At 35.1% G+C, this 25,905-nt stretch overlaps 1 protein-coding gene across 1 annotated transcript in view; it reads right to left on the reverse strand.

Annotated features, from left to right (window-relative positions):
* The window catches only part of LOC106487552 (connector enhancer of kinase suppressor of ras 2-like), a 243,618-nt gene that overhangs the window by 34,915 nt on the left and 182,798 nt on the right, over positions 1–25,905 (reverse strand). Inside the window, 3 exon segments of the mRNA XM_067303896.1 lie at positions 6,691–6,725; positions 20,785–21,039; positions 24,835–24,920. Coding sequence (XP_067159997.1) covers positions 6,691–6,725; positions 20,785–21,039; positions 24,835–24,920 — 376 coding nt within the window.

The following is a 25,905-nucleotide window of genomic DNA, read 5'->3' on the forward strand; positions in this document are numbered from 1 at the left end:
TTCTATTTGACAGAAATGTAAAAGGTTCTAAGAATGTCTATTCATAGTCTTGATATACCCTGGCATCTCATATATTGGAATGCCTAGGGATAAACAAAGCAAGCTCCTTCCCTCCCTCCCTTCAGAACTTTGACTAAATTAGACCTTGCAAAACAACCGAAACAAATATAAAAAGGAAAGAATAATTAAGAGAAATATGCATACACAGCAGCAAGCACAGGTCAAGGTTAAATATAAGTTACCTCTGGTCTCAGTATTAAATGAACTGCATACTGACTCTGTCAGTATTCAGTTAGAATGATGATGCTGAACACAGAGTGGAAGTAGAAAGGTTAACAAGAATAAGCTAAAAAAGATGGAAGCAACTTTGACTGAGGTGGAAGCAAAATCCTAAGAATTTGAGGGACTCAAGTCGAGTAGGTGTGATAACTTCCAACTCATACCTTATAGGACACACAAATGAAAGTGCAAGTCTAGTGGTAAGGTCTGCAATCAGGATTTCAAATGAAGAAAGATATTATATGATTGGAAAGATATTAAGAATTTCTGAAAAATAAATTAGAATGGAAAAACACAGAAATATTAGGGAGAGCAGTATGAAGTATTATAGTCCAGTCTACTGTATTTGATAAAAGCAGTAAGAATTAGAATGCACATACATACCTGTCAAAATACTTCTAATGAATGCTGACAATTCTTTGTCACCCACCCAACACTGAATATATGAAATTAACAGTGCAGCTGAATACAGCTCTGCACTCTTGATATCAGAGCCATTATATCCATTTAAGACCACTAGCATTCTGAATATCCTGTGTTTTCTAGTCATGCAGAAAATTCTGCTGTTAATGAACAGAAGTGATACTTATATCTTCATAAATTAAGCATTGCTAAACAAGTGTGAACACCACTTCCACTTTGACACTCATTCCTCTTTTCCTTTCTAGGAACATGTTTTCATTTTCCACCACATAAAGATAATAACACATCTTTAATTACACCATAAACTCTAGTATAGAATAGTTTTTAGCTTGTAAAATTTAGAAAATATCTACTGCAAACAAAGAAGTTCCAACAATTTAAACCAACTGCAGAGCAATTCAGCTATATCTTGATCACATAAGCACTACTCAAAAAGAATGCCAGATAAAACGGCTCTCTCACATTACCAGGCCTCTCAATTGTAATATCTCAATTCTCCTTCTATTACCTTCAGGGTCATTAAATCCATCATTAAAGTTAACTGTATCAGAACAAACTGAGTATTTTTCAGTAGCTTATTGGATTGCTATCATTTTGGCTTTTCCACAGGTGAAAGGATAGAGATAATAAATCCCGAATGATAGCCATGAATACAGTCTAGAAACAAGAATAATTACCTTGAATGTTACTGATCTTTCACCTACTTTTTGATACGGGCAATACTTAAAATCTACCTTGTTGAATTCTTTTTGTTAAATGCCTCTGATTAGCTACTGCCTCCTCTAGCAGTTAAGGACAGGATTATAAACTACAAGTAATATATGATGATTCTAGTCATAACTAGCTGCTAATATGTTTACCATTAATTGATGAATTATTTTAGATGCTAATCATTTCTTTGATTTGTATTTATTATATGGTGAAACAGAGGAACCCAAGTAAGAAGAGTGCAAGAATTTTTTTATCTATAAAAATTTCCAGTAGCAAAAAAGGAAGATTTTTTTATTTGCCAGAACCTACTCCTGAACAGATACTAAGTATAAACTGCTGGGTAGTGCACTGCATGTTCTGCCAGTACAACAGCCCTCTGCCCATTCTGACTGGTGACCTATCCAGACTGTTCCAGATTATGTGCAGTCCATATACAGACTGTTTTGAGAGATTTTGTTGCTAGTCCTCTGTAGGATGACTCCTGTTTCATAAGGCTCCATAAGTGCAGGATCTCAAGTATACTGCACAGATGATTCAAGAGATAATCTGGAAGCTGTTGGTTAAACATTATGGACTACAGTGAAGTCTGCATTTGAAAATGTAGTTAATCCCTGCTGCCACCTGGATATTTAGAAGCAGCTGGGGATCCAAAACACACAGAGCTTGACTGGAACTCTGTCGATCCACAGCAACTACAAATAACTATAAAATGGCACACCTGTCACCCTGCTCTCTTCTACTTAGCAGATATTGGGAGATATAAAGTTCGAGATCTAAGGGGCCTGCAAAACTCTCTTCAACCTTTATGTCTCACATTCTGAATTACATCAAGTGCAATCTGGTTGCAGCTCAAGTTCAAGGACATCATAAATTAACTTTGGTAAAAAACGGTCATTAAATATTTTTGTTTTTTCTTGTTTCTTTGTTCAGATATAGCATTGAGACAGCATACAAGAGAATAATTTTTTTTTTGTTTTATATCGAACTTGTTTCTTTCATCAACCACAAGCATGGCCTTACACTGTTCAAAACTCCTCAGAGATTTGACAGGATTCAGAGGAAATAACTTTTCTACTTAAATCCTCACTTCAGCCATGTTCCAAGTTTTCCATCTCTTGACATTGAGGAATTATATGCTGCCTAGAAGACCTGAAACCAACTGTTCTCTTTCTGCCTTAATTTATCTATTGCTAAGTTTCTTGTTCTAAAGTACCGAAGCAAAACTGGAGCAAATATTGTACCTTATATGAAAGTTACTTATTGCTGGTTCAAAAGGTAACAAAACAAAACCAGTACCATATATAGAATTTTGGGTATATTTACCTGGTCACCTGAATGTAGTAATGATACAATTGAGCTGTTTTTCAACCAACTTGCTTGGATTCATGATTTATGTTTAAGTTGATTATTATAACCTCCACAGATTATGTAACATATTCCCACAACAAGCGAATGCTCACTGTAAACCAATTACTTGAGATTTCCTAGAGAGATTTGAAATCCCTTCTCAACTCTGTGATGACTCAGATACTGGCTCAGAACTACACTATAGGCTATTACTTGATACCTCAAGTACCAGCCAATACCAGCTAGCTCAGATATATCTGCACTATTCAGCACTAACTGCAATACAAGCATATTTGTATGTGCAAAGCTGACAAAACAATGTCAAGGTAAAAAGTTATTTTTAAAATATTTGTCTCCTCTTACATCTCCAGCATTAACTACAAATAAAGAAAACCTTTCCAAAGACATGTTATGAAAAAGACTCAAGCATTACTTTCACATGAAAACTGTGCAATTAGTCATAAAGCAACAATCATAAAAACTGTTTATTCAACAAGCAGCTATACTATGCTTGCGTGAAGCAATTCTTTTATGCCTTCTCTGATCCTTGCAGGCTTGTGTGGTTAGCTAAGCAGAGTAAGATCTTAAGACCCAAGGTCTCTGTAATGATGTCACAGTTGCATTATTCACGCATTTCTAGAATCCACAGATGTCAAGGCTTCCTATTACTACAAAATTTTTTCTCCTAAAGTAAAATGTAATTCAAAGAACACAATGAAGTGCTGAACATATAGTCAGATGCTTGCTTGCAAAACTGCAGCAGCAGTTGCAGCAGTTCAGGGGACAGCTACATGTCAGATGCCCACTGACACTTTCTCAACTGAGAAACAATAACAAAGGGGAGTAAAAAGTGAAAAGGAAAACAAATTAGCTGCTTTTTGAGGAAGCATTTAACTTGGCTTGTTTTCCTACCACCAACCACTCGATTGGTGATTGTACCTCCAATGACGAAGGGTGATTTCCTAAATCACATCACCTGCTCAGAAGTGAAGAGTCTAGGTCTCTTTATGGCTGCCCTATTTTTCTATCAATACTAATAGTATTGATATATATGTGTGTGTGTATATATACACATATACATGCACATACATATGTATACATATATATCACAATATTACTTAATAATAGAGCTCAGACTCTCTGCATTGGTCAGATAGGGGTAAAGAGTTTAATGTGTGAATGGACAGTATCTTCAAAGTGAGTGGTGTGGGTGCTTAGCACAGCTGCTGAAAGTCTAACCCTGACCATAGAGCTGGGCCAAATATGCAATGTAGATGCACCAAAAGCATTCAGAAGAGAACAAGGAATTTTAATTTAGAAATACCTAGGTTTTCTTACGCTTAAGCATAAAAATGCTACTACAATTGTTTTACATTCTACTCATCTGGAGTGTTTAAAAAGCTAGACAGAGTAACATTCTGTAATCTCATATTTCTCACACAGCTGCTAGAGTTTTCATTATATATTCCCTGCAGCATGTGGAATATTCTTGTATATGCAAGCAGCATCTTTTCTCTGTTGTTTGGCTTTTTTCTTTCTTTTTTAAACAAAGGATGCAATCATATCAAGGAAACTGCTTAGGCCACTGTACTCACTACTTCATGTACTCACAACTTCATTAACTAACGAAGTCAATGTTATTTCATCCAAATACGTGAATCTACCTACACAGTTTGTCTCCAACTCCCCAAAACGTAACTATTAGGGATAAAATCTAACAGTGCACATTTCAGTCGATTTTAAGCTCAAATATTTTTATTTTGTTTTTAAGCTGTTCAGCCACTTAAAAGAATGAGATTAGGAGCAAAGAAGGTATCATTCTGCCTCTGTTAAAATATTTTCCCAACATTCTGAAAAGACGTAATATCTTCATGTTTTGGAGCCAAAATTTAAAATGTGTGGGAGAAGGGTTAGGAGAGCAAGACAGAGTCATTCTATATAAGAATATACTTTTGCTCAGTCCATGAAAATTTGCCAAAATTTCATCAACTCTTATGTCCCTCAAAAAGATCTCTTGGCGATGTTCAGCAGAAACTTGTGTCATGTCCACCACGAATGTTTCACCTGGATTGTACGTCCCTGCCAAACTGAGCATGTGCAATCCCCTCAGAATAATTAGGCAGGCTTTGTTAGGGGAAGAACAAAATTCCTTTGCAACTCTCCCTTGTGACTGCAAGGAACTATTGGCGTGGAGGACGACCAAAAAAGGGGTGAGAAGTAGGGGACCTTATTTTGGCTGTTTTCTTCTTTTGCAGAGAGCCAGGTAGGAAGGACCAGAGAGAGGGAGCAGTCATACTGGAATGAAGAAGGATGAGAAAGGGGGGTGACAACAAAGTAAAAAGAAGTAAGTGTGAGGGAAAAACAGGACAACAGTATCTAGCATGACAGTGTTGGAAGAGGAGACCAAGTTAAAACAGTAAGTAGGTAAGACTTACAGAAAACAAGTTTTGAAAACTCCAATGTAAGAGGTAAGGGCAAAAGACAAAATTCAGTAAAGGGCTTAGTTTCTTAAAAAGAGTTTGAGAAAGACGCACTTTTTTCCCCCATATAACCCCTGTCATATACAAGATGGATGCCGCTCTCAGTATGAATTCAGACTAAATACTGAGTGGGACTATAGTTATTTATTGCAAAAATAAGAATCTGCATTTAGCTAATAAGGCAACTACTACAATGAAAGCAGTGAAGAGAAAAGATTGTCTTTTATTTGAGAAAGTAGAATTTCACCCCGGAAAAATTCTTTCTAACCCCATCTTCACCTTATTTTCCTCTGTGATATCAGGGCTACTGAATTTACTTGAATGCTATTTTATGCATGTACAGCATACAACAACTGAGGCAATACTGGTAAGTTCTTAGCACTGAAAACTGCCTTTGAAAATAATTACATTGTTTCTTTTAACACATATACATACATAAAAATGTTGACAATCTTGAAAATTTAGGTATTAGGTGACTTGTCATTAGAGGTGACATCCGACCATAATACTGCTGTACCTCAGAATTCTAGCTGTAACATAGTGAAATTTATACCACTGAAGGCCATTTATAGTAAAATTTATACTATGTGAGGAAAACTGTCATTGATTGTAAATCCTTTAGATTGGTGAAAGCACTCTAAACATAATTCTGGAAAAATTAATTATTTTATACCCAGTGCAGGGCTTAGCTTCTTAAAATAGGTTTAGGTCATGTAGAGAAGGAAAAGATTTTAAAAAGTATATTTATCCACATAAACAATTTCCAATTAACCTTAATTATGAAATTCCATGATACCTGAGTATCTGTTATTTGAAAATTTCTTATTCTCTTATATTTTGTATATATTTCATCAGATAAACTGCAAAGGCAACACAGACAAAATCACTATTGTATTAGAATTATTTAATTAAACTGAAAGATAAGAGACAAACTGAAGTCTGCATTCCTAGTATATATTAAGTTTGTGCCATAAACACAGAAAGTAACTTTTGTACATACTGAATTAGCATGTGTTAATTGAAAAATAATCTGCCTGGTTTTTATTTCCCCCAAAAATCATGTTAGACATATACATTAGGCTTTTCATCCTCAGAGTGATTCTGAAATAGTAAATTTCAAAAGCTAAAAAAAAAAGGTAGGGGGGACACATATGTTACTTCTTAGTAGTATCTCAGCTAGGTTTTTTTCCTAGTAATCTTTTAAAAAATTACATATGAAGTATTTTTAACAAAGAAAATTCAACCTCTCTTTATAAATAATCTATATTCATATTTGATGTAATCAGCAAGTGAAACAGTTACGACATTTACTAAGTGATATTAATGCTTTTCTCACTAAAACCTTAATACTCCTCAAATATTGCAACTTTATTTCTAGAAGTAAACAATTAAATGTAATTCATATATAGATTACATATCTGTTTAAATATGAAATGACAAAAGAAATTACCTTTCAGTATCTCCACTGACTGTGTCCCCTGCTCTCTGTAGAAAAACAACAAATAGTATTAAGCACAGTTAAAGAGTATACTTCCTTGGTACACGCAACATCATGGTAACTGCAGCAAAAGAAGTCACAGAAGTAAACCACAGCAATCATTCTGTAACTTTACAGGAAAGGAAACTGAAAATTTATTTTAATTTCCAACTAAGTATTATTTCACAATGAAGATGATGTTTAAACTAATTTGCATCAGCACTTATAAAATAGTTTCAGCTGCTATATAATTGTAATTAAAGTTCTTTCAAGTTAAAAAAGGAGCTAAAAATTGTATATTCTCTAGAATTCAGTAAAGGATACACTCTCTGATACACATTTCAGCAAGTGTATTTAGTTTTTTAAACTGTAGAGTAGATATAGTGGATGAATTACTTGAATCCCAGTAATCCATAATCTAGGTCATGAATAAAGAGTGTAATCATAATCCATAATTAGCACCACAATCTGAAATTAGGACTGTGCAATTAAAGAAAACTTTGAAAAGTTCAGGGGATACAGGCATGAACTTTGGCAACTCCCTTGTTCACATATCTCCCTCGTGCATGCATACACAGAATCCTTCATCATCTTACTGTGCCATTTTTACTGTACACAGTAGATGGTTTGCCACTTGTAGCAGGCAGAAAACCTTAAGTGATGAAGTTACCCTGTTAATAACTAGTAAATCAGGGAGGGATGCTGACACCACAGTAATAAAACCTCTGAGGAGTCTTGTTTGTCACTTGCTTGCAGGCAGTAAGATTAGACTAATTATCTAACATAGGATCAGGAAGACATTTTCCCCAGAGCAGGACCTTTTGCCTTGCTTTATACAGTGTATAACAGTCTACATCTTAGTTTCATGGAATGGTAGTACTATAGCTGTCTATGCACTCTTGCTCTCGTCTCTCGTTTTGACACATTGTAGTTGTGATTTTTGAAACTATTTTATCATAGATCTTAAGTTTGCTACAGAATGTAGGTGAAAGTTTTGTAGTTGGTTATGTCTGGGGAACAACTACAACAGCTGTTCTCTGGACCCTTCTAGGTTAGATATTTGTTACAAATAACATAGAAGACCTGATTCAGTGTTTAGAAGGTCATCCAGCTCTACCTTTCTGTAAGACATTATCAGTAAATAACAAGGTATACACCCTCAAGTTTTTACAGCTGTGAACATTAGAATAATAAGGAAACATAATAATGATTTAAACTATCTAAGCAATAAATAATAATAAATTTAAGACTGCTGTCATCTGTTACATTTTTAAAGTCACAATAAAACAACAAATAACAAAAACTAAAACAAGATTAATGGGCTAAATTTACAGACTTTAGATTTGTAAAATAATTATTTTTAATTAGGAAAACACAAGATCAAACACAACAATGTCTTTACAAGATGTCCACTCTATGTACACTCCAGGATCATGTAAGAGCTATATACTCCAGACATATGGTAAGCTGTTTGAGTGTAATGAAATGTTAGTTTAATATTATGTTGATGTTACAGAGATTCTGTATACTGTATCTGTTCGAGCTGGGTAACAAACAGGTGCATTAACCTTCTTTCCAATGATTATCTGCATAGTACAGTTTACTATGGCACAGTTTGAAAGATGACTTGGGACCTACACTGCAAGATAAATTTCCTTCAGTTGCTCTACATATGACCACCTTTTCCTTTTTTCTCTTAAGCATTTCTTTTACCATGTCCAAAGGAGAATTAGCCTGTCTCAGGAACATGGTAAACATACAGCATATTTATTAATGGCGAAGTTTTATCTCGAAAGCATTAGGCATATGAAGGCACTGACATGTATAGTCTATATAAAGTCATAAATGAATCACTGAATCAGTTAATGAAGTTTTGCAATGATGACAGGGCTGAAAACTATAGAACTGTAAGATCTCTTTCTGATTCTGCAAATGATACATTCTCTAACATAAAATCTTTTGATTACAATATTGCCACAGTAAACTCATACTCAAGCCTGTGTATGTATCATGGTAAAACTGTCTATGATACAGCACAAGTGACTTACATTATGTCACAAAGCCCATTCATATAGGCTTTTCTGCCTCTTACCTTCCACAGTATTTAGGACCCTATTTTAGAGGTAACTCTTAGTTTTCTCTTATTGCTGCATTAAATACCAGCCTTTCACTTGTTCTGGTAACTGATTCAGCTACAATATCCTAGCAAATATGAGTATCAACGATGGTGACCATTCAAGTAAGATATCTTAGCTGATAAAAAGTACTTAACTAGTGCCCTTACTCCTGAAAGTAGGGAGTTTTTCCACATACATTATTGAATCCAGGCAAAGATAAGAGCGTACCATGGAGTAATTGAGTACACATAACTACACATAAATGTAACAGGTTTTCCTGTTTAAACAACTGAGTGCCATAAATGACTTAATACTCCTTAGAGTACACCCATAATCTCAAGACTTAAGAACCTACAAAAATGAAAATGTACTGTCTAGAAATATTGATCAGATTTTCTTGAACGAGTATCTGAGAGAGAAATCAGCATACATCTGTAGAAAAATATCTGTTTGAAGAGTTGCAATAAAATCCTGTATAATAATGTCAGATCTCTGTTGCTGCTAATGCATTGTTAACTATGAATGAAATAAGCTGATCATCCCCCAAAATACTGTGGACAGCCTAGTAGTAAAATATATTGTGTGGCCAACCTAGTAAAAGAACTTTATGGCAGCAACATTACCCATGCATGCTACTGTTATCAAGATACAATTTATTCATGCTGCAAAGCTCAAAGATTTTCTTCTCACATGCCTCTTCCTTCTAGTGTTACTGATTTTAGAGACTGAAAAGGGGAAAAGTCATTTAGTCAGTTTAACTGTTCCCCATTCTAATTCTTAACTGGTAAACAAATATTTGATACGACTATTTGAAATGCATTTATGTTTTAAATGCATTATAATCTCAGTGCTAACAATGTAAAACATATTTACTACCTTCTAATTTTTTATGAATACTTTCCTTAATTTATTAAAAAAACTCTGCTCCTGACTTTGATTCATTAATGACATGCCTTATTATTGTCAATATGATAAGTATGGACACTACAGACTACTATATATTTGCATATGTAAACACACATGTGAATGACCTTTTATTTGAATTTTTATCCCAGAGAAGTTGCAATCTAGCTACTAGCTTGAAATGCTAACCTCATAAAAGCATTTCTGAAGACACGTAAGAAACACATGCTGGCATTTCTATAAAGGTGTACATACAACTATAACTTAATTTCCTTGTGTAATTACAATGACATGCACAGATCTGATGCTTAGAGTGACTTATGTCTGATAGACCTATATGTGCAATCTCAGCAACCTTACACATAATTTTTATGAACAGTTGCTTCTCACACTGTTACACTTATGATATTTGGAAAGCAAATTCCCTTACCTAGTTCCCAAACAAAAGCTTTTCTTCAGCTTACTAAAAGACCACTTTGGTCACTAGTAGACACATGGGAAGCTCATGAGGCAAAGGTCTTGCCATGCTGCCAGAAATATAAAAGCACAAATTCTGTAAGATTCAGGACACTGGCACTTTTGCTACCTACTTCAAAACCAAGATCAGACTCATCAAGATTAGGAGCTAACTAGCTTGGAAAGAAACATTTAAGAGTCTTCAAAATCACAATTAATATAATTTAATATATGAACATATTCCATCTATTCCAGGTAACAGTAAAATTAAATAATTGCATGTGCCAAGTGAGACTCTCTTAGACTTTATGTCACTTTATTCTGCTCCAGACCATGCATCTCAGATTTGTAGCACAGTGCTATTGCCAAATTTCAGTCATACAGATTCTTAAAATACAGACATGCTGCATAGCAGGTATAGACACAGGAAGACTTTCCCAAAAGCAAGCTAATAGCCAATACATTCTCTCTTTATTGGAAAAAAAGGTGTGAATTCGTTACTACGCACCCACATGATTAAGCAAATAAATCTCTCATACTGGAATTTCAGTAGCTTGAGAGTTTGGTAAAAATCCAAAGGATGCAATTAGGTTTTTGCTGAAAGCTCTACAACTTGAGTTCATACAACTATGAAAACAGCAATCCCAGGTTCCAGGCAGCCTCTAATGAATAACTGCCACAGAAGCTATTGGGCTTCTCTGGGATTAGCTTCGCATTTATGTAGCTCCAGGGATTTCAGTGGATCTACATCTGATTTACATGAGGAGAAATGAAAGGATATTAAGGCCTACATAGTCTAACAAGCAGACATGATTATCCTGTCCCGCAAAACCTGGAGGAATTCCTATTTCCCTGAAATTTCAGTGAATAACTAATAATTCTGAAATTGATTCACTGAATCAGGATTTTATAAAGGAAATAATGGTTTTTTTTTGCTAAGAAAAGAAATCATATGCATTACAGAAAACAAAAAATCTGAACTGCAGAAATAATATGAAAACTTGCACAAGTCTTTTCTTGTTTACAAATGGAAGAGACTAAAATAGTTTGGTAATAAGAATTAATAATCTGAATAAATCCTCATTGGTCAAATGCAGTATATTCCATCTAAACACATCATTTACTCAGATGCAAACCCAGCTTTTCTTGTACCTTTATTATAAATACTGTTCTTCTACACTCGGGTATTTCATGCTCTACAAAAATTCTTTCTTCTACTGCTTCCTTAACTCATGTATGCATTATCCTAAGCATTTCTTTACATTATGCTTTTTCAAAAGTGAAACACTACCCTTGCTGCCAGGGGCTCTACTTCTCTCTCTAGTTCAGTGAGCTGGTACTTAACTTACTGAAGATCTAACACTTGCAAAATTATTATGCTCAGCTAAAAATAAAAGCTGCCTTTGAGGTTTTTCTTCCGCTCACTCATGCTGAGGGGAGAGACAGGAAATAATTTCATGCAAGCGACATGCATGTACAATTCAAAGAGGCACTCAAAGTTTATGCTAGAAGAAAAACAGGAAGGTGATAAAATTAATTAAAGGACAGAAGAAAAATAGCCACTCACAATTTTTAATTGTGAGATATATGATGAGTATTACGTCAGCACACAGTAGGTAACAGAGAAAGCATCAAAATTTTTAACAGAACGGAAATTCCATTCATAGGAAAAAGCTCACATCTAAAAGAGAAGTTATCCAACATTATACATGAGGTTAAAAAGTGTTCTAAAATAATAGGTAAAGGATGACTGCATTATATCTAACAATAAAAAGAGAATTCAAAGAGGACAAATCACAGCAATGAATAAACTGAATTTTATGTTGAACAAAGTCTACCTTTGTCCTCATCAATCCACCCTTTTAAAGAAATTTAAGGTATCCACTAAAACTCTGAAAAGAGAGTTTTGTTTATCAGAGAAATAAAACAAGGTAGAATTTAATGACTATTAATATAAGCTACAATGCAGGTTTTACAGATTTAATATGAAAAATATAGAGCAGTTCTTTCTGAAAAAAAAAGTATGCAGAGATCTAATACAGTTGGAAATCCAACTGCATGAAACTATGCTGTTAGAGATGGCATGTATTTTTTAACTGCAACTTTGTACCATCAAGAAGCACAATTATTTTCTTGGTGAGAAAAATTAAAAACAGCCAACATGCAGCACAATATTCAGAAATGATTCTGCTGAGGAGGCTTGCACTGGAAAGCAAAATGGAAGAGGAAGGGGAGCAGCTGAAGTTGGAAGAATGCAGTGATACTTCGAGGAGTTACACGGGGCAGGGGAAAAGACAGTCAGCTCCTTTCCCTTCCTTTTTCTCCCTTCCCCCACTCCTCAAAGTACAGGCTACCCAAGACCCTGCCTTAAACAGGACAGAGCTCCTTTTCTGTCATTCAAGCAATGCTTTCTCTCCTCCTCCAGAAAACTCTGCTCATTCTTTTGCCGGGGAAGGTGGTTAGCCTGTTGAGAAGGCTTGAGGGAAAGAAACGGGGCTGCGGCCAGAGCCAGCAAGTGAGAAGCAAGACTCAGGGAGAGTCTACAGAGTACCACCGCTGGCTTCCGGGATACTCATCATTTTGCCACTAACAGCAAGAAAAAGAGATTGCATATTTGGACTTAGTGCATTCTTTTGTATCATGAATCCCCATTTACTATTGCTATTATAATAGCAATAATATTAGTTTTTGCTAATATTTATTTATAACTAATGCTGAATCAGGTCAATCTATATGGCTGTTAATTGATCTTTAGCCTACATATATAAAAACAGATTTAAATTTGTATTTTTTGTAGTCAGAAGTAAGAAATAATAAAACTAAATTTTAAATTAGTCTGCTAGAATAACAATACAGTATATCTTAAATCTATTGTGACTTTATCTCAAGGGGCTTCAGAAAGCTTTACAAATTGGAATTTACAGATGAGAACACAGTAGGTAAATGAATGCTTCATTTGCTAATTTTAGTTGGTAGTTAATTCATTTGAAGACTGGAGAATAACTTAATTTGAATATACTCTAATACAGCAAAATTACTTAGGAAAACATGGTTTATGTTTGGATAAAGATATCTTTTATCTGCTTTGCTGTAAAGCATTCTAATACAACTATCAGTTTAAGGAATGCAAAGCAAAAAAGGTAGCCTGAACATTTGGAAGTAAACAAAAATAAATAACTTGCATTGTGATTGAATTGCTGAAGCAGATATCACAGGGTACTGCAAATGCATCTGTCCTAGACCTCTACAAACCTGTAGAATTTCAACACAAAATTTTGGGCCTTATTCCAAAATAAGGTACGGCTGGAGCCCAAGACAGGTCTACACCAAATAGTGGAAATAAACCTCGCCAAGGTTCAAAACTGCACAGTGCTTTAGAGACATATTGAGACACTAGGCTTGGATCCAGACTTAGTATGCTATTTAACTTACAAGTAAGGTCAACCATTTTTCTAAGCTGCTTCTGGATCTGAAAAGGTATCTCTGTGAGACAAATGTTTGTCTGCACTAGGCAGATATATCAGCTGAAGTTGGACTAACTTGAGAATCTATACACCTTTTTCACAGTCCAGTACACAGAAAATAAACGGTATCTCAAATTTGGATTCAATGATTGTTGATAAGGCCACTTTAGTGCAGTGCACTCTTAGGTAAAACTTATCTATGCATGACAGAATTTTCTCCATAGAATAAAGTCCCTCAGGACCAAATCCCAACACAAATCCAGCTGCCTCCTTGCTTCTCCTTACTGCAAACAGACATTTTATATAGAAATCAGGGACAACTATATTTCCCGACTAACACTGTTTTAGACCTTTCTTCCTGGATGCAGGCTGATTATGAAGCTTTCAGTCACTGAATGAGTGTGAAAATCTGAAGACTGCTGACTGTATTTACAAAAAAAAAAAAAAAAAGCTGAACATTCCTTATTTTCCCTGACACTGTAACACATTTGTTCCCTTTTGAACTGTGTTTGTAGATTAGAAGAGTGTAGTTTACAGAATCATGTCTGATTGGTATGGTACAAATGCAAAATAACCTTATCTTACAAACAGTACAACTGGAAAGAATCAGTTTGAAGTTACAGAAACTAAAAAGGCTCATATTAGCTTCTCTGATCTGCTGGCTTCCTCATAATTGTCCTCACAGTGATTCCGCAAGATACCTGCAAGGTAGGGAAGGAACGTTATCCATGTTAGAGATACTGATATAAAAGCAAAGCAAAGTTATAGGTTATTTGGTAAGTCAGAAAGGAAACAGAACTTAGAAGAAACTCATTCCCATGTTTGACAATTAACACACTTTTCTTTCTTTCTGCAAAAATAGGAAGCAAGAAATAAGTTATGAGCACTTTTCCTACAAAATCAGCAATAAAAGACTCCTCCTTCAGTCACATGGAGCTGAATACATATGACACTCCCAGGCTACCTTCTTAATTAATATACTTATCGTAGTAGTGGCTCAGACTGCCGTTCACCCTCCAAAAAGCATGTGGAACATCTGGCACATCCCAGCACACATGCATTATGGAAAAAATGAATCTACTATGGAAGAAATAGATCTACATCATTTCTTTGCTTAACTGGACACGTTTTAGTTCTCAATGCATACCACTGAACATTATGCCATTTGTCACACTGGCTTCTCCAGCTCCAAGAACAGTTAAATAGCTTTTACTTCATTGTGTGCTAAAAGGCATGTATTACCAACTCTCTGGAATCATCAGGAAGAAAACAAATAGGAAGTTAAGCAAGTACTGTGAAACGATGAGTAACCCTAAACTACTATAATGCTTCGATGTATCTTGAAAATAAAAAGGGAGCACTGCTACATCATCTTCAGCGACTGCCATGAAACAGACATCATTTCTGTTTTACTATGTAGGGAATGTTGCAACTAAAGAATCTATCTTAAATTTGGTTAAAAATCAAGTCTCTTTTACACACTGAGTACTAATTCACAAAAAAATTTAGAGGATTTAATAGTTTATAATCCAATTTCTTAATATACGACACTACAAAACAAAAAATCCAGTTACTTGGCGGAAAACAGACCCAGGACTTTTATTGTCAAGTAGATGAGCTTTTCACCATCTTATCTGACAATTTAATGCAGTAATCACCAGATTAAATTCAGAGGTTCAGAAACTAGTTCCCATCAGAGGCAGTAAAATCACAAAGTTCAGCATCCTGAGGATTTAAAGATTGGGGCTGGAAAGGGAACTCGAATATTCCTTTCAGACCGAAGCTGGTTCCTGTAGCGCAACATGTCAGTGAGCAGCAGAAAGTTTACAATTTGCTAGAGTTTTTAAAATTCCTGAACAACAATTTGAAGACAGTGTTATCCATTTAAGATATTTTGCCTTTTGTTTTATTAGGAAAAATGAAAATTTTCTAGTGTAAGTTTGGTCTATTTTGCAGGAGTTCTACTTGCTAAACTTTTTTAGTTCAGAAAAAACTCTGCTAATACAAAATAAAAACACATTCAGATTTTAACTCTATTATTGTAAATCCTAAATCCATTACAACAGCACATCTCAGCAATGCTGTAACAGATTTACTTTCGCGATATTTGCATCTGCCTCACTACTTAAGTCTTATCTAGGAAAAAGTATCACTACTGAAGTAAAGCATTAGTAAACAGAGGAAATTATGTTCTAACAAATACTCTACTGATTAATTGTAGTAGCCTGGTTAATTGTAATTGACTGTTCCTCAGATTTTCTGACATATATCACAGAAATGTACATCAACAGGATTAATAAAAAGAACATGAATGAAAACTCATTCTAAAAAAAATATTTAAGCAATTCCTACAAGCTTTCACAGTACATATCCGTAAACAGAAATTCTAACAATGTCTTAAATCAGTAAGACTTGCCGTGTTGTAATACTTTTACATATTATAATACTTTCAGGATGTCAAAGACATCATCACTGTCCTAGACAATAGACACTGCATTTTTTGGTCTCAAGTGATGGTAAATCAATATAGGGGAATTTGATATTAGCAGTATGGGAATTTCTACGTTCACTGTTGTAACAGGTACTTTTAGTATTTAAGCAACTAAAGAAACAGATTAAGGAAAGACATAATGAATTAAACAAAAACAAAAATCTATCCAGGCCAAAAAATTTTAGGACACAAATATTGGAGCTGTAAATATATACTGAAAGGGGCAGTCTTTCTTGACAGTAATATTTTACTGCAGCATGGCCTTGTGCAACATTTTATATCCTGGGCATACTCCCAATAATGCATTACCTAAATGCCCATTCTATATAGCTAACGGCATCCTCACAGCAACTTAAGAAATCAGTCTAATTGTTTAATTTTAGGTTCCAAATCCATACAGCTTCCAAAGCATTAACCTAGTAGTGAATCTATGCATTACCAATTTTGTAAAACTTCTTATGTCTATATCTGGTAATTGCAGCTACTGCCTTTTAAAAACATGTATTTATATAAGTATGCTTTAAGAAAAACAACAATGGCAAAATGATACCAAGTATCTCAGTTTCTCATTTCATTATGTCACACTTTTTCGCTCACAAGACACTATCACCTTCCCATTACTGAAGATGCTTCAGATTCCATTTAATATTATCATCTCCATTTTCAAAAAAACCCCCCATTCATCTAGGTTGAAATTTTGATCTATCCAGATGTTGATCTGGGCATGCGTTAGGTATAGAGGAATTTATGCAAATTTGACCAGACTAGAAGATTTGACCAGACTAGAAGACCAAGGTAAACCTAAGCTGATCTTAAATGAATTATTTTTTTTTATGAGCAAGTAGCAAAAGCTGATTTATGATAATTTGGTTAGGTAAAGCTTTAAAGTATCTGCTTCTGATTAACCTCAGTCTTACTGGCTGTACAGTGTATTCTCAATAGGATGAAATCTCATTATCTAAGTAAATATATTGAAATACTTAAGAATATCCTGCCAACACAATTGGATATTAAGGAAATGAAATGATCTACTCAAACCTAAATTTCTAACTAGAAACACAACCATCTGTTATTCTTCTCTTCTGTTTGATATCAAAATGCCATTAAGCATTTTTTGATAGTTAAAATACTCATTCTGGTAGCTATTTTTCAGGGTAGATATGCCAAACAATTTTTTGTTTTACTTTTCAGGGCAGAAAGATGGAGTTAATATTGGCATGATTTTGTACTGGCAAGAACCCACAAAACCTGTCGCAATAACTCTTGTATATTTATCAACTCAGTTCCTACTGTGTATTTGTAAGGCACTTGACTAGGTGACTGGGATATTGTGATTCCTACAACTATCTCCTGAAGGACTGCAAAGGCCTGTCTCAGAAAAGGTTGTTCAGAACATTTACGCTGCTACAACAATTTATACCACTATGTCAGTCCATGAACGACTGTCTTCTATGTGTCTTCCTGTAATCATTTCACATTATAACGCAGTTGTGCAACACTCATTTTTTTGGGTAGACCAGCCATTGCATGTAATATTATCTCCTCTCATGTCATTTTCTTTTTTCGATTTCCTGCATTTCCTTCATGCCCTTACAGGTGACATATTATCTTATTAGGTTTTTTTCTTCCATATTTATCATGTTATCATATGAAATCATATTACTAGTTTATCGCATTTGTTTTAAATTGCTGCATTTCTGTTAATATACAAGGGAAGCCACAATATGAAGAACTCAGCTTCTAATCACTCTAACCCACAAAAACCAGAGAGTCCATAATAACCATTTAAAACTACATATTATACTACTGCAGACCATTAAGATGAAATAGTTTTTGTGGAGTGTGCAACTGATTGCTTTTCTTTATACACTAATTTGCAAATTCCTATACATAACGCAAAGCTCATATATGACTATGGAAAGAGTGCAGGATGATACATCTTCAGGTCTTAAATCATGGTAAGTGTTGTATTAGCCATCAAGAGTTTTCAGAACTGCCACTGTTGTTTTGGAAGAAATATCCACTCCAGGACTACCAATACTACAGCGAGCACTGTATTTATCTCTAATTGAGCTTTGGTTATGAACTGATGTTATGGCTTTTGTCACTACTAGACTAGATGGGCCACAGATCTGTTTCAATTTGGCAATTTCTTAACCAACTCCAAATTCTGGTCCAACTGAATTAAACAGCAATTGTTTGTTTGACCTCGTCAAGAAACTTACTTCACCTTGGAACTTTAAACAGTTTGTTCTGCTGACCAAAAATAACCGGCATGACAGCAGACCTGACTCTGGGAACATGTCCAGTGGAACGTCATCAACAGCTTAAAGGGCACAATTAGCATCTTAGCCCATACAACACATTTTCCTTTCTTTAAAAATCAAGAAGATATATGCTATAGACTTTCCTAAATCCTGTCCTACCATAACCAAGAATACTTCTGTGATCTAAATAATAGATAACATGTATCTATTGCAGCCTGGACAGGCTCCTATTCTCTGAGTTTTCCGAAAGGTTCATTAAAAGTTCACATACTTATTCTAAACTGAAGTGCAGATGTCCTGATTCGGTGTCAATTCCCTGTAAACACGGCGACGATTTTGTTATTCAACTTGAAAATTTCAGAATTACTTTATTGACCAAGAAACCCTGTCCTAAATTCCTAGGAAAAAGGCAATTATTTTTAAGACATGCTAGCAAACTAAAACGAATTTCACACTTTTCTAAGGTTAACTGAAACAATCTATTGTTAAAAACACAGCAGAGTATGATCTTTGACTCAAAACCCATTTTTTTGTTGATGTCAGGAAAAGCCAGGGAGTATACCAAAGAGCAATCTAAAGTGATAAAGAAATGTTCTTTTCCTCAATTGAAAATATTTCTAATATGCTTACAAGGGTGACAAAGTTCTATTTTAATCCCAAGAATAAAGCAAATCCCCTGCAGTATTTGAATTATTACTAGTTATCTCAGGACTTTTTGTACACACAGGCACCTTGGACTATATTGGCACAGCAGAAGAAGGATTCCTGAAAATCATTTCCATGTTTAAGTGCTTTGTTAGCCCAAATTTCTATCAGGTGATATTGCTGTGAGGCAATATCTCTGTCTCATCATCTCTTAATTTTTCAGGCAGAAAATACCTGCATTCCCATGCAGCACAGGAAGAACATAAAAATGATCATGTGAGTCAACAGGCAACCATTACTGTGTTAAAAACTCAACAAAATCAGTCCATTCACCTACAGAGGTATGATACTTTTTTTTTTTTTTTTTTTTGCAAATCTGCATAATAATTTTCTCATCCATCCTAGTAGACTATGTACTATTTTTATTTCTGGATTTAAAATCCTTTCCTTTGGCTTTGTGATCCTGATCACAAGAAACATCTGCCACTGGACAGTCAAAATCTTGACTTATAAACTGTTTGTGTCTGAAGGTGGGGAAGAGCTCTTCCACCTTTTCTAAAAATGCTAATGTCAAGTGGCAAAGAAAAGAGAAACTTAATTTTTACTGTAGACAGAAGAAAAGCATCTGAACTTTGGATTACCTAATGCTGACAGCTTGCAGGAAACAGAGATGAATGGCTGGCTACACGTTTCCAATATATCCTCTTAGGTAAACTCTACTCAGCTCTCATACTTGATGTAAATATGATCATCTCCCAAGACTTTGCTCAGTGAGAGACTCATCAGTTAGAAGCCCTAAATGTAAGACAGTCAGAAGAAAGTTCCCACAAGTACTGCATTTTCTAGGAGGAAATTCAGCTTCATTAGAAAAAAATGCAAACAACTCAAAAAGCTTCCATACTGATTATGGAGAGGAAAGAGGCTCATTTTTCAGTATGACTCCCCTGAAGAGATTAAGATTTGGGCACAAAACACTTGGAAGGTACTACTCTGTGCCATAAGAAAAAAGAATGGAGCAGTCTGTTCCCGAATGTTAGGGCCATGAAGAATGTTTCCAGGAAAGGCAATACATACATACAAAGCTTGAATAGAGAGGATCAATCTCTGCAAGGCTTTCCATTATTTCAGGGCTTCCAAATCAATACAGCCAAATTCTGCATTAGCTGACAGTCATGAGAACCTAGTTCTTTTTTATTGCGGTTACAAGAACTGGATATTCACATGAAGAGTCACATATGTAAGAAATAATTACTATGGATTTATTGCTTCCAGGTTAGTGACAATCCACTGAATTATACCCTCTCCACTGTTTTTACTCCATAATATTTCCTCTATTATCAGAATGAACCAATTCACATTACTGGACATATAATTTAATAACTAATTTATCATTAACTATCATCATCATAGGAGTATGAGATACTTATGAAGCTCAGAAAAACTAACATGGTTAAATTTAGCTAAACTCAGTGAGACTGAGTAATTAACAACACTATTTTATTTAAAGCTTCTGATATCAAATATTCTCTACTTTGCATTTTTTCATTCTGTCTGGACTGTTCTTATGTGAATGCTATCAAAATATGTAAGTTAAGTAAATCTTCTGGACTGCAAAATACAGAAATTAAAATGTAAAACATGAGGCTATACCATTATCAGTCCTAAAAGAAAAAAATTTTTTTTCCATTTACTTTATGCAGTAACATTTTTTGTTATGTACTTACATGATAAAGCGGAACTGTATTGTTTTCTGCTAGCGAGAAATTCAAGACATCTTGCTGTCCAGGTTCAAGCCTAACATTAACAGTAGATGCCAGCACAGATGGACTAATAGGGTAGTTTGGGCTGCCTGTGTTTTTGCCCTTTTTTCTTGACCTACGACCTGTCTCCCTTTTGTTGTCTTTCTGCATCAAAGGATCTTCTTGGATAACCAAGATCTTGTCATCACTCAGGTACCGCAGGAGAGAATTCTCAGAGTCAGTTGTTGGAGAAAGAAAAAAAGAAACAAGATGAAAGAAACACAGAAAATCTGGGTTTCATTCCTACAGTCATAAATATTTACATTTACTACAGGCTAAAAATAAAGCCTTGTTTTCTTTTATGAGAAGCTTATTTTAATCTTAGGCAAGTTTACTATTACTGTTGTGCTGTATTTCAAACTCAAGTCATAACACAAAGTTTGCTTCAACTGAATGTTATCTAAAATGTGCTTAAGAAATTCAAGGGAAATACAGCACAGCTGATTTCTCAGTTTTCACATTGATTCAAAGTACCTGTTGTCATGGAAAACAACCCCTATTAAATGCATGGTGGCCCACTAACACTGCAAAACAACATGGTAACTTGAAATGCAAATGTATAATACTTTACTTTTTTTTTCCCCCTCAAAAACAGATGGAGATGGGATGTTGAGATGAATCTTGAACATTTTTGATTTTTGTTTGTTAACAAATTCCTGGATTTTAAGAATGCAAATCTAAATCCACAAAACAAATTACTGCTTCTGGATTCTTCCTCAAATTGTAAATCGTTATCTTATCTTCATGACAGTGTTTCTGAACACCTTACTCTGTAAATTCTGAATTATGGAACATAGTTAATTCTTTCAGGACATAAAAAGGGAAAGCATGTTAGATGCCTAATGAAAAGAACAGGTAGTCTAAAGAAATAAATTTGCCACTTGCTTAAAATAGGGACCTTAAATGTTCTTTTGCAGACCTGAGTAACAGACTACCCCAAATCCTGCTCAGCAAGGACTGTAACATGAAGACCTCTGATTATTGCCAACTGGGGAAAAGTGTTTTGCAGGGCTGGATGCAAATTTTCTGTTTCAATTCTCTCCTGACGCATTTTTTTGTATGCTGAAAGCAGAAAAATTTTGTTCTGAACAGTATCTTTTTACAGTTTTCATAAGACTGAAATATCCTGCTTTCATCTTTTCAGAATGGTGCATTTTGATTTTCCAGTTTTCTAACAACATTCTATTGTGTGTAACTATGAAAAGCATTTCATTTTAATAAAATATAATAGGAAACATGAATAAAAATTTGGTTTTTCAAACAAAATATTTTTGTTTTAATGTAGAACTGCTTCAAAATTCTGATCAATAATTTCTCAGCAAAATGGAATGCCCTCTTCACTAGCAATTTTAAGAAAACATATGATTTGTTATTTTCAATCATATGAAGATCATTGAATATCAACAGCAAAATGAGAACATATCTGAGCTTAATGAAACGGTGTGTGGAGGAAAGACTCAAGTCATAATTATATTATACAAAATGTTTAGTGGCAATGATATTTTAATGTGTCCCCAGCTCCTAGCTTCCTCCTTCCAAACTTTACACTGCAACATGCTGTTTACTTGGTTGAACTGACAGAGCTATTTGTGGAGCTATGCTATGAACTAGATCAGGAAACAGAGTTAAAAATAAAAATGAATCCTCCCCCCCCCCCCCCAACCTCGGGGGCTACTAACTCCTAATCTGTTTCCTGAGCTGGTTCCCAACACAGTCTCATAAACAGCTACAGTGGTACAGTTGATTAGACCTCAGAATAATATCGAAAGGGTAATTATAACTTTGAAAAGTAGAAACAGGAAGCACCAGAGACATACATCTTAAAGTAAAATTTCAATTTCTATACATTATGAGCAGTTTCAAATCATTTCTGAAGCACCAAAATGACAAGAACATGAATGCCAGTCTGTGTAGACTCATCAAGAAAAATCAGACCAGGCCAAATAGGATTTCTTCCTGTAACAAAGCAACAGGCCCTGTGGATAGGGGATAGGCAGCGCATGTCATGTATCTTGAATATGACAAGAACTGCAAACCATCTCAGATGATGTCTCAAAGGCAAGTCAGGCAAAAGTCTACATGAAACTGTAAGGTTATGTACAACTGGGGGGAAAACGATCTTGGCTGCATCTGTATTGTCAGCTTGGTTAATTCCCCGCTTCAGCTGTGGCTCCGTTTCCTCTGCACATTTGCTGGCTTATTCGTACCAGGCTTCCAACCTAGAGCAAACTGAGCAGTTCTGCTGGCATAAAACCTAGGCACAGGAAAGATGGCGGGGCACATCCAGGTCCTTGCACTACAAATAATATGAAGCTAGCCACATTACATGGCTTGCCTAAAAAAATATAAACGTAGCCAAAGGTAGTTCAGTAGATAACAGTTTTCTTCCTAATACAGCAGAATCAGTAATGGATGACAAACACACTTTTAACATGTATTAAAAATATGATTCAACTGAATGTTTACAGAATTTTTTTTTACTTATCCAGTCTCTTTTGCATATTCACATGTTTTCATTCATAAAATTTAAAGCAAGGTAAGTACTAAGATTTGGACTAAATCAGTGAAGTCTGCCTCAGATGAAACTTAATTTCTTTTGGAATAGAAAAGTACTGAAAAAGGTTTTAAATCCTGTAAAAATGTTCAACAGTATCTTTCAATTTTATTATACTGCAAGTAGTCAAGTTGTGCTCCTCTTAGCTATCCACACTGTGCATCAAAGATTCTGACAAAACAGTATTTATTCAAGAATCCTCAGCCTTCTCTCCAAAAAGAAGGTAGGGTTGCAGCAGGCACAAGATCCCCTCCCTGCCAAAAGGTAAGAAAGAAGGACAACAAAATGGAAACCTTTCTCCAGTGAGAGCATAGACTAATAATAGACAACACAGAAGTAGTTAATTTTTATTTCTAATGCAATTTACATTGCATTCTGTAAGCACCAGTTGAAGAAATTCTCTTCTGCTGTAGTCTGTCTGGGGATATTTGGTGATGACCTCCTTCAGACAGGTGGATAATGGGTAATACCAAGGTTACTGTAGCATCTTTACACAATTTAGCTTAGATTAGCATCCTTTCATTTTTAAGAGCATAAATACTTTTAGGTTGCATACATTAGACAAGTCTATAAATAATGATTTAAAGTCTATTTTACCCACCAAAAAATGGAACTGATTTTTAGAGCGTAAGTCTACTGAACAGATACATATTTATAAATGTTTAAAAGGAAATGCTAGTGAAAGATGAAAGCAATATAACCTATTTTTTTCGGAACTATTTCATAACAATGTAGTATGTGCTCATATTTTTGAGTTGGAACAAAGCTGAAACATAACTGGCACTCACCTTCCCCATCCCCTCTAAAAAAATTACCACTAAGTTTTATATTTAGCATCAGCAATAGAGAAAATTAAAGAAAAAATTGTAAGCTGCATCTTTCAAATAAAACTGAAATTATACTTATGCCTTGAAACACTGTTTTTTTAAAACCTTTAGGTACTCTGCTATCACCACACTTCGAAAATTCGTAATTCCCAGTGAAATCAGTGGAAGCTTATATCATTAGGACTGCTAATCTGAACACACTTGTTGATTCATGTTTCCAATATTCATCCATATTCATCAAAACATGTCTCAAAGGTCATTATCTTGCATCTATAATATCACTTTTTGTCCAAAACTGTAAAGATTAAGAACTATGACTGCTATCAGCATATATCTGAATATTATAGTCTCTTTTAACCCTTGATGTTTATCTTCCTTCATAATAGAATTAGATAAAATAAATCCCTCACAACTAATACAAACTTTTTAATCTTCAGGAATACAAACACAACAACCCAGATACCACACAGGCTCTTTTGTATTCTCTGTGGCACTCACCAAAAAGTTTGGTTCCTGTGATGACATTTTCATGTTTCCTAAGTAACAAAGAAGAAAGTCTTGGAGAACAGCAGAGAAGAAAAAAAACCACTCACCTCTGCTTCCCCTCTTGTACACGTTTTGTTCTTTTGACTCCCCTGTCCAGGTGTACTCAGTAGGCATAGAAACAGGTCTTAAATCTCCTGGAAACAATTCAAGATGAACCAATATAATTTTTGAAGATTTAAAATAAAAGTCTGAAGAGTACGTAATTACTGTAAATTAGAACATGACACAACCCTTCAGAGTAGTCCTTTTTATCAGCACCTATACATTATTAAAGCTGCAGCTTTCACAATCAGTTAAACACTAATATATGCCAGATTCTCCTCTTTGTTATACCAATTTGACTCAAGTACCACTGACTTCTGTATTACATTCACAAGTAATTTTACTCACTTTCTGCATTTATCTTTAAACTTTCTCCTATAAAAACTTCCTCTCTCATTAAATAGATGGCAAAGAAGGCCAATGGCATCTTGGACTGTATTAGGAAGGGTGCTGCCAGCAGGTCAAGAGAGGTGATCCTTCCCCTCTACTCAGCGCTGGTGAGGCCACATCTGAAGTGATGGGTGCAGTGCTGGGCTCCCCAGCACAAGTCAGACATGGATTTACTGGAGCAAGTCCAGCAAAGGGACTTTGATGTCTAAGGTACTGGAGCACCTCTCACACAGACAGCCTGAGAGAGCTGGGACTGTTTAGCTTGGAGAAGGCTTGAGGGGATCTTATCAATGTTTATATCTGAAGGGAGGGTGTAAAGAGGATGAGGCCCGACTCAATGGTGTCAGGACAAGAGGCATTGGGCACAAACTGTAACACAGGAAATTCCACTTGAACACAAGTAAGCACTTCTTTACTGTGAAGGTGGGTGAACACCGGAACAGGTTGCCTGGAGAGGCTGTGGAGTCTCCATCCTTGGAGACATTCAAAACCGAACTGGACATGGGTTACCTGCTCTAGCTGACCCCTGCTTGAGCAGGGGAGCTTAGAGCAGATGATCTCCAGAGATCCCTTCCATAGCCAACTATTCTGTGATTCTGTATAATAAGCTGTTTTTAAACAGACTAATATGCTTTAGTACAATTACAAAGATTATTAATACAGCTAAAACATTTTGTATCTAACACT

This window comes from Apteryx mantelli, chromosome 13, assembly GCF_036417845.1.
Source record: "Apteryx mantelli isolate bAptMan1 chromosome 13, bAptMan1.hap1, whole genome shotgun sequence".
NCBI lineage: Eukaryota > Metazoa > Chordata > Aves > Apterygiformes > Apterygidae > Apteryx > Apteryx mantelli.